Source organism: Trachymyrmex cornetzi, unplaced genomic scaffold (genome assembly GCF_001594075.2).
Source record: "Trachymyrmex cornetzi isolate Tcor2-1 unplaced genomic scaffold, Tcor1.1 scaffold748, whole genome shotgun sequence".
NCBI classification, from domain to species: Eukaryota; Metazoa; Arthropoda; class Insecta; order Hymenoptera; family Formicidae; genus Trachymyrmex; species Trachymyrmex cornetzi.
The window spans coordinates 414690-429041 of NW_017300079.1; the positions used below are offsets into that span (position 1 = coordinate 414690).

Below are 14352 nucleotides of genomic sequence, written 5' to 3' on the forward strand. Positions count from 1 at the left end.
AAAATACGAACGGGTAAATAAATCTCGCACATTCACATATCACATTCACATTCACGGGCTCATAGAAGTTCCGATTCATCAAAATGATACGTCGAACTCTTCATATTACTCGGATTGACAAATCTGTCTTCCGTCTATTTCCACTGCAAGCATGCGAGTTATAGACGATTGTGAATACAATCTTAGTGTGAGTTAATCTTGCATTCATAATATCCTCCGCTTTTACATTGCAACCTAATATATTTCTCGTTCCCACATGTGACACGGAATGTAAGCGATCGGTCGACAGAAGAATGGATGATATAATAATATGTGACTCGTATGAAAGTTATGGTGACACTTTATTCCAGGCTAGCATTCAACTTCTTTCGTCCGACGAATAATCGTTCAAATACATGCGCAAACAAGATGTGCTACCATTATACTTTTATTATATTGGTCTCTGTTGGATACACTGTTTCCTGATTAAAAATTTTCGGTACACGAACCATCGATCATACGATGATAGATCACTACTAATCCCACAATGATAGTTATAATATTATCTTGTTTTGTATTAGCATATTACATTGTTGCATATTCCTTCCTGAACTCTATGATTAGATGTACATATACATAATGGATTAAATACTGTTTTGTATTAGCATATTACAGGGTGGGCCATCTATTGGTACGTTTTTAAAAATGCGATCAAATGAGCATACATTGATAGATATTTGCCTCGCGATGACACAAATAATCACAGCTGATCTTTCAGTACTACTTTGTCCGGCAGCGTAGAGCGGAAAGTTGATCGTCGAATAAATAGTATCAATCACAGCCAATCTTGCAGCTTCAAACGTTCTGGTAACCATTCCGATAACAACGATGAATCTTTAATTGGAACCACCATAATCATGTTGCCGTTCTAACTTCGGCGATTGTAACTAGAGCACATCTTCGCATGAATATGGATATCATGCGATAATGTTACACAATTTCGCTAACACACTCCGGATTTTCGCGAGTCTTGCACTTATCCACGTCATAAACTCCAGTTCGTCTGCAGAGCTAGCTTGAGCGTGACGAACATGGTGAGTAACGCGGTGCAGGCCATCATTGATGGCGATGATGCCATGCTATGCTGCATGGCGGCCGGATTGTCACCCTTGAAAACGTGCACCAAGACGCGCGCAGGCTGGGCATTACTAGCCTCGCAGGTGTAGTTGCCCGAGTGACGATCCGACGCTCTTGGCACCTCCAACCAGCTCTCCCGACCAACGAGATCAGTGCTAACGTTCACGCCTTGATCAACGTCGTAATTAATCATACGGAAGTTGTGATACCAGAAAAGATATGACGGTACTTCCGTGGACTTCTTTACCAGGCAATGGAGTTGCAACGTGCTACCAGGCCTCACAAATTTCTCTCCGGGGCCGACTATCTCCGCTCTTGCTTCTGCAAATGGCCAAATATAACACATGAGACGTGAACCGTTCATAAACTCGGCTAGACATCGGGGCATTGTTTACTATCATGGATATATGAAAGCCTGTCCAGAGGGCGAGAGAAGGGAATAGCAAGGGAATAGTCAAAGAGCGACAGAATCTCAAACATTTCATCAGAGTCTCTCAAACACTGGGATCAGGAAATAAATATAGCGAGCAATTATTTATAAAAAAATTACGTTTTATGTTTTTTTTTTAAAATGACCTCGTTTAAAATAATGTTATTATATGGAACATAATAAACAATACACTATTTTATCCTAATGAAATTGTTGATTTATAAAAAGTAGTAACTTATTTGAAATCTTATTTATACTATACTATTCTTCAACAAAATATAATTTCAAGAGACACGGTAGTGTTTCGCGCCAAGTATAGTTAGCGCGAGACCGCCCCGTGTTTTTACGCGAGCCGGCGAGTTGCGAGCACCCGAGATTATTGGATCTCTCAATAAACGACTGAGGCCCAGTTCCACAATTCACGATTAAACCTTAACCGAGGTTCAATTTATTCATTGTCTCTTTCCAATTCTTGAATTGGAAAGAGATAAGAAACAAGTTGAACCTCAGTTAAGAGTTAACCGTGAGTTGTGGAACTGGACCTAAATCGATCAACTTCTGAGTAGTCTCAATCGACAACTTGGGTTTAAATTATATAATAAAAATGTTTTTATTTTCTATGAACGGAGATATCGCGATGTGAAATTCGAAATGTCAAAATTTCACATTAAGATACGTCATCATCATCATCGCTCTCGGAAATATTGTCTGTTTCACATTTTAAACAACAGATGGCACTCGCCTGCGTTGCGGCACTACTTACCTGCAGTTTCACTTGCATTATATCGATATATCGATAGAGAGCTAAATCGCTGTCATTCGTGGCATCGCTTCGTGAAAATATATCATTATCGTAAAGACCGCAGCACAGTCTTTTGCATAACGCATAATGCATAGTCCATAAGAAAATAAACCAAAGTTTCTCTTTTCCGTGAAATAAAAGGAAAGAAAGGTTTTTGATTGGTTGATTCGCTTATGTACTATGCGCTATATGTTATGCAAAAGTCTGTACTGTGGCCTTAATCAGATATGTAAATTCTGAAATATTCTAAGTTTCATACAAAAAATGTGAAAAATTGTCTCCTATTCGGTATAATTACCGTCATTTTTTTCTTCAAGAGTTCACACATACAAGCGCGTACATACACTTGGTACCTTTTTTACCTTTTTGTAAAAAGGATAATTTTTTAACAAACCTTAAATATATCCATTTTAATGAACTATGCTGAAGCAAAAAATATAAACAAACAATAAGAACTTTCATCTATTCTTCTATAAAATTTTTATCAGCTATATTACAATTAGTTGCATCACCTTTGTTTTATAATAATTTTTTAATACAGCTGTCCACAAATATCCTTATCGTAATTTGACAATCATTATAACTGACAATGAATAATCATAATTTGTTAATAGCTAAAATAGAATATTTCTCTGACGAGTAAAGCCCCAATGATGTTTGATCTATGAGATTTGTATAATATGCAATTGATGCAATTGCCATAGTGAGGTGATTTATCGGAAACAATATAATAGGATGTTTTATCCAATAATATCAAAATTATAATTAATACGGGTACATATAGATGTTGTAATAAACAGTATTTGTATGAAAGTAGTCCGACTGCATAATTAACCTTTCATATAGAGCAGCAGATTCACACATTGCTGTTTCCATTAACTGAGCATCAATTGCATATATGATACTTGGATATCAGTCATAAGGATAACAGTTTTGATACTCATTTTTTTATGGGAACAAAAATGTTGGTTTCCTTATTTTAATAGTGAATGTTAAACATACATAATAAAGAAACCTATATCTGTTACTTATTATCGAAAATATTCAAGAAATTAAAAATTTTACAAATCTCTCCGTTAGATAGCGTAAGTTAACGAAATGCATGTACTATAGTGATTAATTATCCGATAAGCAACTCTCTCGAGGTAATTAATTTCTCGATCAATTTACCCCATTGAGCAAATTGTCTATTAATTAAGTATTCAATTAGGCGATGTTCCATGGACCTGTATGCCCCACAGAGCACTTTTTTTCATAGAATAATTGTCACTGTATAATCAATATTGCTATTCATAGAAATTACTTTATCATTCAGTGTAATATATTTTCTGAAACAATTACTTTGAGGAGATTATTAATATGATATAAACGATCGATATTCGATATTCATTTACGCTAGTCATAAAAATTTAATACATTCTATTATCGTTTACAAGTTTTTTATTTTAATTGAATTGAATAAAGCTATTTAAATGAAAAGAATAACACATTAACGGAGATTGAAAATTGTATGTACAGGTATATCGATAATACTGTCACAGATTATCATCATGTATCGCTAATCAATCGAGAATGGAATCAATCATGCGAAAGGATAATCTTTTTTTTAATATCTTTCCGTTATCAATTGTTGTGCTTGTATGGAATTTTAACGGGTTTCATCGTAAATTGAAACCGTTCATTCTTTCCTCTGAACTGCCTATATTGATTTGTAAGTCGATAGCACTGAATAGCGTATGACACAGAGCTCTCAAACTATTTAAACCAAACAGAAATGTTGCATTGATAAATTCACGATTTGAATGTAACGTTTCAAAGTGATTACAAACACGTGATATGAGCTTGATACTTTGACAGCTGTATATTTTGGAAAAAATTTGCATTTGCCGTTAGTTATCTATTTTTGCGTTAGGTTCGATATTTAACACTTTGTATTAGATAATACTTCGTATTAGATGTCGAACATTTCAAGCTATTAATTTTTGAAAATGCTAGTTCTGCCTCCATTTTTATAAATAAATGATTGACATATCACATAGAAAATGGCACATAACTCTTCTTATCTATTATTCTTATGTGCAGCAATAAATAAAAAAAGAGTGGAATTTTTTAAATTCACGTGTACCACAAACGATGAGTCCTCCTCTAACGTTGCACTCTGTAGCACAAGAATAATATTTTATGAATCTTTCACTTTCAGATGTAAATCTTTCATTCAATCTCACCGACGTACAAATTATTATTTCACATCCAATCGCATTAGTTATTACAATTCTTATTCCCCGTGACTTTGAATAATAATAACAATACCAGAATATTGTCGAAATTTTAAACAAACATAAACTGAATTTTAGTGAGATAGGAGAATTTTGAAGAAATTTGTGATCCTGGCTTTGAAAAATACTGTTGGGACGACTCACATTTTGCGGTATCTCGTATGAGGGGCTCCGGGAATTTAAAGTCCGCTCACGCTCAGATGCGTTTCATCCTTTCACTCGACGCGACCTGACACGCCGCGCGCTGGGCGTGTGAGGATCAGATGTGTGAGGGGTACTCGCCGCCAACACCCGCACCAGCCAGTCCAGATACGCTTTTACTACTGTCACGGCCGCAAATGATAGTCGAGATGTGATTCGAAACGTTTGCGCGCGGTCTGAGGGCTCCCCAGAGTGAATGGGCATCGATTCCTGGGAGCTATTGCAATTTCAAATCACTAGAGCGTATATCCTTGTCCGATGCTTGTCTGATTTTTTGACAGCCTTTACTCAGCATTTACGCAAGCCACCTCCAGACTTTGTCCTGACAAAGGTTCCCCATGTCGTTTCTCAAAAATTCGAGATGGATCTGCTGCGGGTGAATTTTTCTCTCTTATTGTTCAGTTCTTTTACTTCCGACCGTAGTAGCAAAAGATTGATTTTCATGAAACAACTGTACATAACACAAAATATGTTAACGTGATGGATACTCACTTTTTGTGATATCACTCAACTTGTATTTGAAAAATTAAAAACTAAAATTTGAAATTATTTTCTAATATACAAAAATATATGAAATAAAAACTATATACAACTACAATTTATTTAATATCACAAGTTAAATTGACTATCAATTTAATAATTTTATGCTTTTTCGCATCTTATAATAATGTTGATTGACATATTAGAATCTGTAAATAATTAATTCTTATTGCGAAAAATGTTACCTCGGTCGGGAGTCGAACTCGCAGTCGATCTCTATAGCATTCCGTGCGAATTAATATACCAAAGCCTTATTAATATATATATATATATTCTTCGCAATAATTGACAACTAAAAACAAATTGATTTAAAAATTCGTTTCTTTAGCGCTATTGTTTTTTACTAAAATAATAAATAATTTATTTTTATAAATAATGAAATATTAAATATTTTATTAAAAGTTATTTGAAAATTATAAAGAATCAATATACGTAAACATACAAATATGCGATAATACAATTATACTCTATATATATTTTTTTAACATTGTCCAATTGAATTTTGTGTACTTTAACAAAATTCTCAATCGAAATTAATTTCGCTTTTTGCGAAAATAAAATCCTCTTCATTCAATGATAAAAAAATCCTTATTTAATAATAAAAAAATTAATCGGTTGCATGTCTATATGTTTGTATTCGTTAAATTAAAAAAAAATATTTTTTTATTCAAACAAACTTTTGTGTCTGCATTAATATATATTTATCATTTTATATTTACATAAAATGATACTTGTATACAATACATATTGTTTTTTAAAAGAAAAATTGATATGGAAAAGGACAAATTTTTTTAGTAAAATTGATATTAATAATTTTAAATTTATATTCGCGTATTTATCTTACAAGAACATAAACAGGTTTAATTGTGAGTTCTCTCGGATAAAACTAATTTGCGTTTTACGTTAATTAAAAATTCATAATAGTTACGTCGGAAAAGTATTTAATGAATTCGTCAGCTCTATTATTTCTGTATTCGGTCTCAAATATGACTATGCCGTCGTTTTTCACGTGATACGTAACAAAGTCCCAACGCAGATCATTAATGCATGCGGCACAATGGCGTTGCTATTGCATCGTGGCACGCATAAAAGCATAAAACCGACATAGATATCGCTGGATGTGGCACAGACTATATCACATGCGAAACATTATCGGCCCGTTGAGAGTTAATAATTTAAAGTCTTCCGTGAAAAACGTTACGTTGTTCAATAAGAAGGACATGTCGCTTCGCGACGCGGCGCGACATGGCACGATGATGTATTTCGAGGGTATTATTCGTGACTTATTGGCCGCGTATTACACGCTGTCCATAATTAAATGGGAAACTGAGATTCCGTATAAATTCGAGATGTTACGTATTGGGAATTGGGCAGCTTATAAAGTGCCACGAAACATAATATCGCGCAGTTATTGTGAACTTAGAGATGATGCTATTACTAAATGATTAAAGTTTGAGGGAGCTTTGTCAAGAGAAAAGCGCTGAGATGATCTTATTAAGAACGAAATATGCACAGAATCATAACAAATGGGCAAAAACCAACGCGAGCACGCATCTCGTTTCTCACTCCGATTGTATTTTGATGAGAATTTATTAAGGCCGAATTTAAAACTATCTTCATTTCAAAGACAATATCACGATTATATTGATTCTAAAGTTATACCATATTCTTTCCGACTCGCCGCCTTCATCAAATTCAACTTTCCTTCTGAGTTCTCATTCTTAGTACCTCAATTGGATTTTTTTCATTCACTTGCCCGCCAATATATTTCGGCATTTCGGCAAACTTATTTCAATTTTCTTCATAAAATTGTGCGTTCTTAAAAATTAAGAGAGATTCAAAATTATTGTTATATGCATACTTCAGAAGCATAATACTTTTAGCAATTACAAGACGACAAAATGTACTGCTATTACGAAATTCTTTTAATTTGCAAAACAATTTAAATTAATAGCTCATCTGACATGCTTCATTAAAATAATAATCAATTTAACAAAAAAAAGAGAGCAATTAAATATAAATAAAAATATTAATTCTCAAAATTTAATAGAATATTATTGAAAATATATAATAAATTAAATTGGTTTTCACAGTTTTATGTTTATAACTGTATTAATAATGCTACATTTAACTAGGTAATGGAAATTTAAAATTCGATCAACATTGCTTTGTAACACCTAATAGGTGTTAATATTTGAGCAAACGTTACAAATTTGAAATATTTATTTTATAAGTAAATTTACATTTAAGTTATTTTAGGCGTTTTAAACTTACTGTCAAGTCACAATATTTGCTTATATAAAACTTCTGTACTTACAAAACTGGAGGCTAAAAATTATAATAGATTATATGAAGAAATATAACATAGAGTTTTTAGAATTAGACTTAGATATCTAATTTTATGTATAATATCATTCAACGAAAATTTATGTACATGTGTACATGCGACGTAATAGTATATATATATATATATATATAAGTAACGTTGATAACATAAATTGTATATGTGTAAGCCCTATTGAACAGGTAAAACAGATGATTATATGAAATCTCCTTAAAAATATACATAAAGATTATGAAACCGAAACGTGTAAAAGAATATTGAAAAACGAAATTTCAAATGTTACTTAGATTTTATTACTGAAAGGAATAATTTTGCATCAGTTGACATAGTTTTTACGATTATGACATTGAGAATTCCAAAAAGTAAACACACAAGCTGAATAGTTTTATTTTTTAAAAACTTCTTTAAAAAAAAAGAGTAATTTATCTAAATATAATTCGTTTATTACCAGATTCAAAATTTATTACTCGTTCCTCCAAGTCTTTTGCCATGTACAAAAACATAAAATTAAGAAATAATTGAAATAGGGAAAAGCACAGCTTATTCTCTCATAAATAATAAGGTATCAAGATAGCCTACCTAGTTACTTTATATATACGTTCATGTACAAAAGTGTAATATGAATAAAATTAAAATTAATTTTGAGCTACATGCATAATCCACATACTGAACATAAATATCGAATTATACAAAAATGTTATATAATATTTTATAGAATATCATAAAAGGTAGGATGTAGCGAACCATCTCATTAAAAGTTATAAATATATGAGTATATAATTTTGTAATAAAAGTTTTTGCTTACCGACGACGTCAAGGAGCAGAAATATATTCGTGGGCGGATGGGTGGACACTTGGCATTCATACAATCCGGCATCCCTCGGTTGGACGTATTTTATTTGAAGCGTCCAATCTTCGCTGTGGTGGAAATGAATTGCCTGAAACCGTTCATCATTGGCGTATGTCGTTAGTCCTACGGTCAGTAGTTCGTGTAATAATAAGTTCTTTCGCTTGATCCACGACACCTGCAAACAAAAAGATTAATTTATAAAAATGTGATTTAATATCTTTGAAACATATGTACGAAAGTAGAGAAGAGGCTACTCTTTTAATAATATCGTTTTCTATGTATACTGAAAAAAACATTTACTAAATTTTATTAAATCTTTGTTTGAATAGTACTAACACACACACACACACACGCGCGCGCGCAAAATTTATTTACTTACAGTAAATAAATTTATTAAAAATAAAAATATATACTAAAATTAAATAAATATATGTTTACATTTAGTAAATATTTCGTTAATACTATTCAAACAAATATTTAATAAAATTCAGTAAATTTTTATTCAGTGTATCTTTTTGGATAATCAAATAAAATTCTTACTTAAATCTTATTTTTATCACAGATTGCATAAATGATTTTTTCACCTTTATAATCTTAATATGGAATTTTAACATCTGTATTAACTATTTCAAACATAAAAGAAAGTATTGAATTTAATATCGCGTAAAACAAAATATTTTCATAATTTCAAGAATAAAAAATGATATAATTTAAGAACTTTAAAACTACGTATACAGAGTTCATTTATATTGAATTTATATATGCATATTGATAAAAAATTAACTCCTATTTGTTCAAAGAACATGCTCAAAATTCAATGTAATAAAGCGAAAGAGATCGTATAAAAGTCGAACGTGCAAAAAAATATGTGTGTTATGATCATTAAAAAATCTTGTGTATTATTTTTAGAACATCGGTGGTTATATTCATCACATCTATTCGCTTTTCTAGATGATAAAATTGAGTGTTTTACTACTGCAGTTTTTATATGATGCAGTAATTGGAATACAGATTGCCAACGCACCTGTCGCAATTGTTAGTCATAACAGTCTGTGACTATTGTCCATATATAATGAACAGTAATGACTGTCCGTTCATAACGGTTAGAAACTACTGTCCAACATAGTGATCCGCAACTACTGATACGCATCCGTAGACCGTAGAATACAAACAGTAACTACTGCTCGTTCCTCGATCCACATAGTGCTCGTTATTACATTAATTGCTCGTATCGTAATTCTGCATACGTAGTTATTTGAAAACATTAACCCTGCAAACAAAGGATGTAAGTATGTTCTAGGTGCTTGAAATATTTTGCGCGATTTAGTACTTATGCCCTTTGTAAGAACGTATATATTTTTTAAAAGTGATAAATAATAAATGAAGCGTGAGTCGAGATTTACTTAATCTTTTTCCTTTTATTTCCTGCTGACATAAAATAATATTCCAATACTTACAAATTTTATCGCGGTCATATTATAATAGTTACCATAGTGCATGTAATGCATATAATTTTGAAAGTACAACTTCCTTATTTCTCCCCGCATATGACTTGCAGATTTATATGCAAATAAAACCTTCATATTTTTACAAAAATACGGTCAAATTTCCAGATGCTGTTTTTATAAAAATAGTTTCTGCTAGATTTATTATATTATACAAAATAGTCCTCTATTGAAATAGATATTATACTTACATAATAGATATTATGTCTACTAAATATTTTGGTAAGGTATAATAATTTTATTACAATATACATTTTTTACGTGTCTGATATTTTTACAAATAGATTCGTCGTAAAAAAAATCACTATATCTGTAAATGCACCCTTTTGTTATTTCTACCAATAACTTATATGTATGTCTCATATTTCTAATCGTTAGACTTTTATTTCTGCAGAGTTCGCACTTCTCTGCATATTCTAAACATCTTCGAATTAATTATTTTACCGCAAAATTCACACTTTTGCGTTAATACAGTCACTTTATCGTGCGATATCGACTTAGAAAAATTTAAACAATGAATATTCCCAGCTTTGCCATTAATTACGAACATTTCGTGCGAGATGTGGGAAATGCATCCTCATCTATGCCAAATTAAGCATTATAAAATTTGTGACGTCACTGAATCACTCAATGTCAACAAGTATTAGTACGTGCCGGATGCTTAATTATAACTAACAATAACTGAAATTTGCAACGACCAGTAACTGCGACAAATATACATACACGTATGCGCGCGACGGTCAGTAACTATGACACGTCAATAACGTGCGGTAACTATCGTATACGTATTTCCATCCGACCTCCTGAAAACCTCAAGAAGCCTCGTCAGCCAGAATAATCCGACAACTGTACGGCGAGATGATTGTAGGGCTCGTGACCGGAATTAATCGTGGGCTCCAAAGATGATTAAATCCCCTTGATAATCACATATTTTTTATCCCTTTGTCATGCTCCAGCATACGACAGAGAAAAAAATATGTGTCGAATAAAGAGTACCGCGATGCATAAAACATTTTGATATTTATAAATCGAAAAGTATATGCATCAGAAATACGGCGACATTATGTAAATCAACTTTACGTATATTTTTACGTATTTTAATGTAGAAAACGCATAGAGATGTAATAATATATAACAGAGAATAATATAAAAAATTAAAAATATATATGCATTTCTAAACTATTTTTCCATATGTTACTACTCTAGTTCAATAGCTTGTACTCCATCTTTCTGTCCACCATAAACCAATGTGATATTTGCTCGCAAAAAGGATATACCGTAGAGAAATGTCCTATGGAGTCGATCAGAAGACGTATCTCAGCAAGAAAATATTTTACGTTGAAACGACTTGGCCAGTATCCATTTTCACATTTTAGTGAATGGATGTTTGCAGTCTGTAAAACCGAGTAAAATACTACTAGACAGGACACGCTAGTTAATTTTATTGTATATTTAAAAACGTGCCAGGCACTGAAAGTTTAAAGTAATTTTCTATTCTAGGTAAAATTTTTTGATCACGATTTATAGATGAAAACAATTCAGAGCGATTGAGAGAATAAAATCGCATGAAAATTAATGACCGTAAACATTGAAAAGTCCCGTGGCAAATTTGCTTCTATCAAACTGGAACACTTCTATATTTTTAATGTACAGACAACGTTTGTAAACGTAAAATATTTTGCAAATAGTAAAACATAATATTTGTGATAAATTTGTTTGTATACTCATTGACTCAAAGATTGCAACATTTTTCGATGGATTTCTGAATGCAGCACCGAGGGATTGCTTACTTACTTATGGATCCATAAATAAGAACCAATCGCTTAGTAAATAAGCTGCATTCCGAAACTCATTAAAAAATAGATGTTATGATCTTTTACTCCATATTCATACCCTGGAAGAAGTTACTGAGAAATCTATATATAGGAAATGAAGATGTACCCACGCTAGGTAACTATGATTACGTTACACGACTCGATTTACGCCTATAAGTTATAACATCGGTGTTATGAAAAATTAGCCAATCATATAGCTATTCCTCTGAAGAATGGAATGACTGTGATTGGTCAGTTTCATAACATCGATGTTATAACTTCGAAAATGAAGATGTACCCACGCTAGGTAACTATTACGTTTACACGACTTGATTTACGCCTATAAGTTATAACATCGATGTTATGAAAAATTAGCCAATCATATAGCTATTCCTCCGAAGAATGGAATGACTGTGATTGGTCAGTTTCATAACATCGATGTTATAACTTCGATGTAAGGGAGCATTTATATTGGCCGTAACCGTATGCCGTATGCCGTAATCTGTAAGAATTGATTAAACACAGTCAAGTATTCCCCTCTCATTCGGCAGTAAGAAGGGAATACTCGAAGGTGATTGGTCAATTTTTACAGATTACGGCATACGGTTTACGGTTACGACCAATATAAACGCTCCTTAAATCAAACCGTGTAAACGACAACGACAACAACGCTGGGCGACTCTGGGCGACGCCGGACGACGCCGGGTGACTTTGGGCAAATATATATATATTTTTTAAAGAAGTTTTTTTTAGGAACCACATATTTTAAAATATGTAACATTATAATTAATAATACTAAATCTCATAGGACCATACATGTGAAAACAACCAATCAGAAATAAATGCCTTTAACGATCTGGCTGGATCTTAAGTGTTTGTATAATATTATGTAAATTTGTATATTATATATGTAATCCTTTAAACTGCGCGTCGAAATGATTTTTCAGTATTGAAACGCGAAAGGTGCGTTCACTTTTCAGGTTCACACGCTATAAACTGAGAGAGATTAGGAACGAATGTAACTATTTGCTTTTTGATTTTATAACTTCTAAGTTACATATAGAATTTCTAAACGAATCCTACACGACAGTAAACCTAGAGAGAGAGAGTTATTAGACAATATAATCTAATTGAAAAACTAGTAACATATTATCATCAACTTTTTCAAATAAATCTTTTAAAGATATGTCATTTGTTATTTTTATTCCTACTTTTAGGGACAAAAGTAACACGCGATGAAATGGGATAGAGATAGCTGTAACATCCTGTTTAACTTTAAAAATAAAACTTTAAAAATAAATTAATAGAAGAGATACTTTTAGAAGGATTTTTATTTATTCTGTTATTATTATATTATTTTTGTATTTATTTTTATTTTTTCTATAGCTATTTTATGTATAATATTTTCGCAGAAACTCGCCCACGATATGTGTTTCTTTTATGAATGTTTGACATTCTAAAAACATTAATTCCATATTAAAGCAACATACGTATACTATAGTAAAGCAAAGAAAGAAGAGCAAAGAAAAAGCCGAATGGGAACAAAAGTAATAAATAACAATAAATCTTGTTACTTTTGTTATACCATTCGGCTTTTTCTGTACTCTTCTTTCTTTGTTCCCTATTAGCGATACCTCTCATTAACATATTATTACATGCTAATCTAACCTATAACCATAATAAATTTTATGGCAATCTTTAAGTTTAATGTCTATTTAATATACAATGTATAAACATCCGGAGAATTTTACGTAATTAAAATAAAAAGGTATACAATTGAAACTGATATTAAAAACTTACTTTTGATATTATATTTCAATAAAACAGTAGAATTTAAAGAACTGCTTGTTTATACGTATTATCAATAACTGAGGTGAAGGAGGGATGTGATTGATGTATAAAGGTAGAAGAAGACAATTATTAGTCAATTGATATTTTTTTTATAACATTGTTACATTCGTCGTACTTTTCCATGTTACATTTGTCTCTGGTTTTTCCTATACATACACTCGAGCAAACGTGACAACTATGTCTATTTGTATACGATACGAAATGCAAATGCACACGGAAAACGAACGAATACTTATGTGGATATCCTGATCCATTCACAGCTCGTGAATTGCAAAATCACCATGGTCCTCTCTCTTCAAAACCGTTTTCAGTATCGGAGAAATCATTCCGTTGATATTTCATTGTTCTAGCATGTTACTATATATTTTTTTTCTTTTTAACGCATCCGTTAGAATTTTATTATCGAACATTTTCATTATACCGATGCATTTTGAGATACATGGCGATGATAATGGATGCGACTGTAATTTCGTACGTGTGTGAGTTTCCTCGGGGTGTAAAATTTGAATGCATTATTTATGTATAAAATGCAACATGTACATTTTGCACATGAATAACGGCATCACATTGCGATGATATCAAGTTAATACAAACCATGAATTTACAATAAATATATAGGTAAG

At 31.8% G+C, this 14352-nt stretch overlaps 1 protein-coding gene across 1 annotated transcript in view; it reads right to left on the reverse strand.

Moving 5' to 3' along the window:
• Window positions 1-714: 714 nt before the first annotated feature.
• LOC108768089 (lachesin) overlaps window positions 715-14352 on the reverse strand; it is a 76918-nt gene continuing 63280 nt past the window's right edge. The window contains exons 4-5 of the mRNA XM_018518365.1: window positions 8515-8734; window positions 715-1437 (exon numbers count right to left, since the gene is read on the reverse strand). Coding sequence (XP_018373867.1) covers window positions 1025-1437; window positions 8515-8734 — 633 coding nt within the window. The 3' untranslated portion in view covers window positions 715-1024. The remainder of the gene's footprint in view (window positions 1438-8514; window positions 8735-14352) is intronic.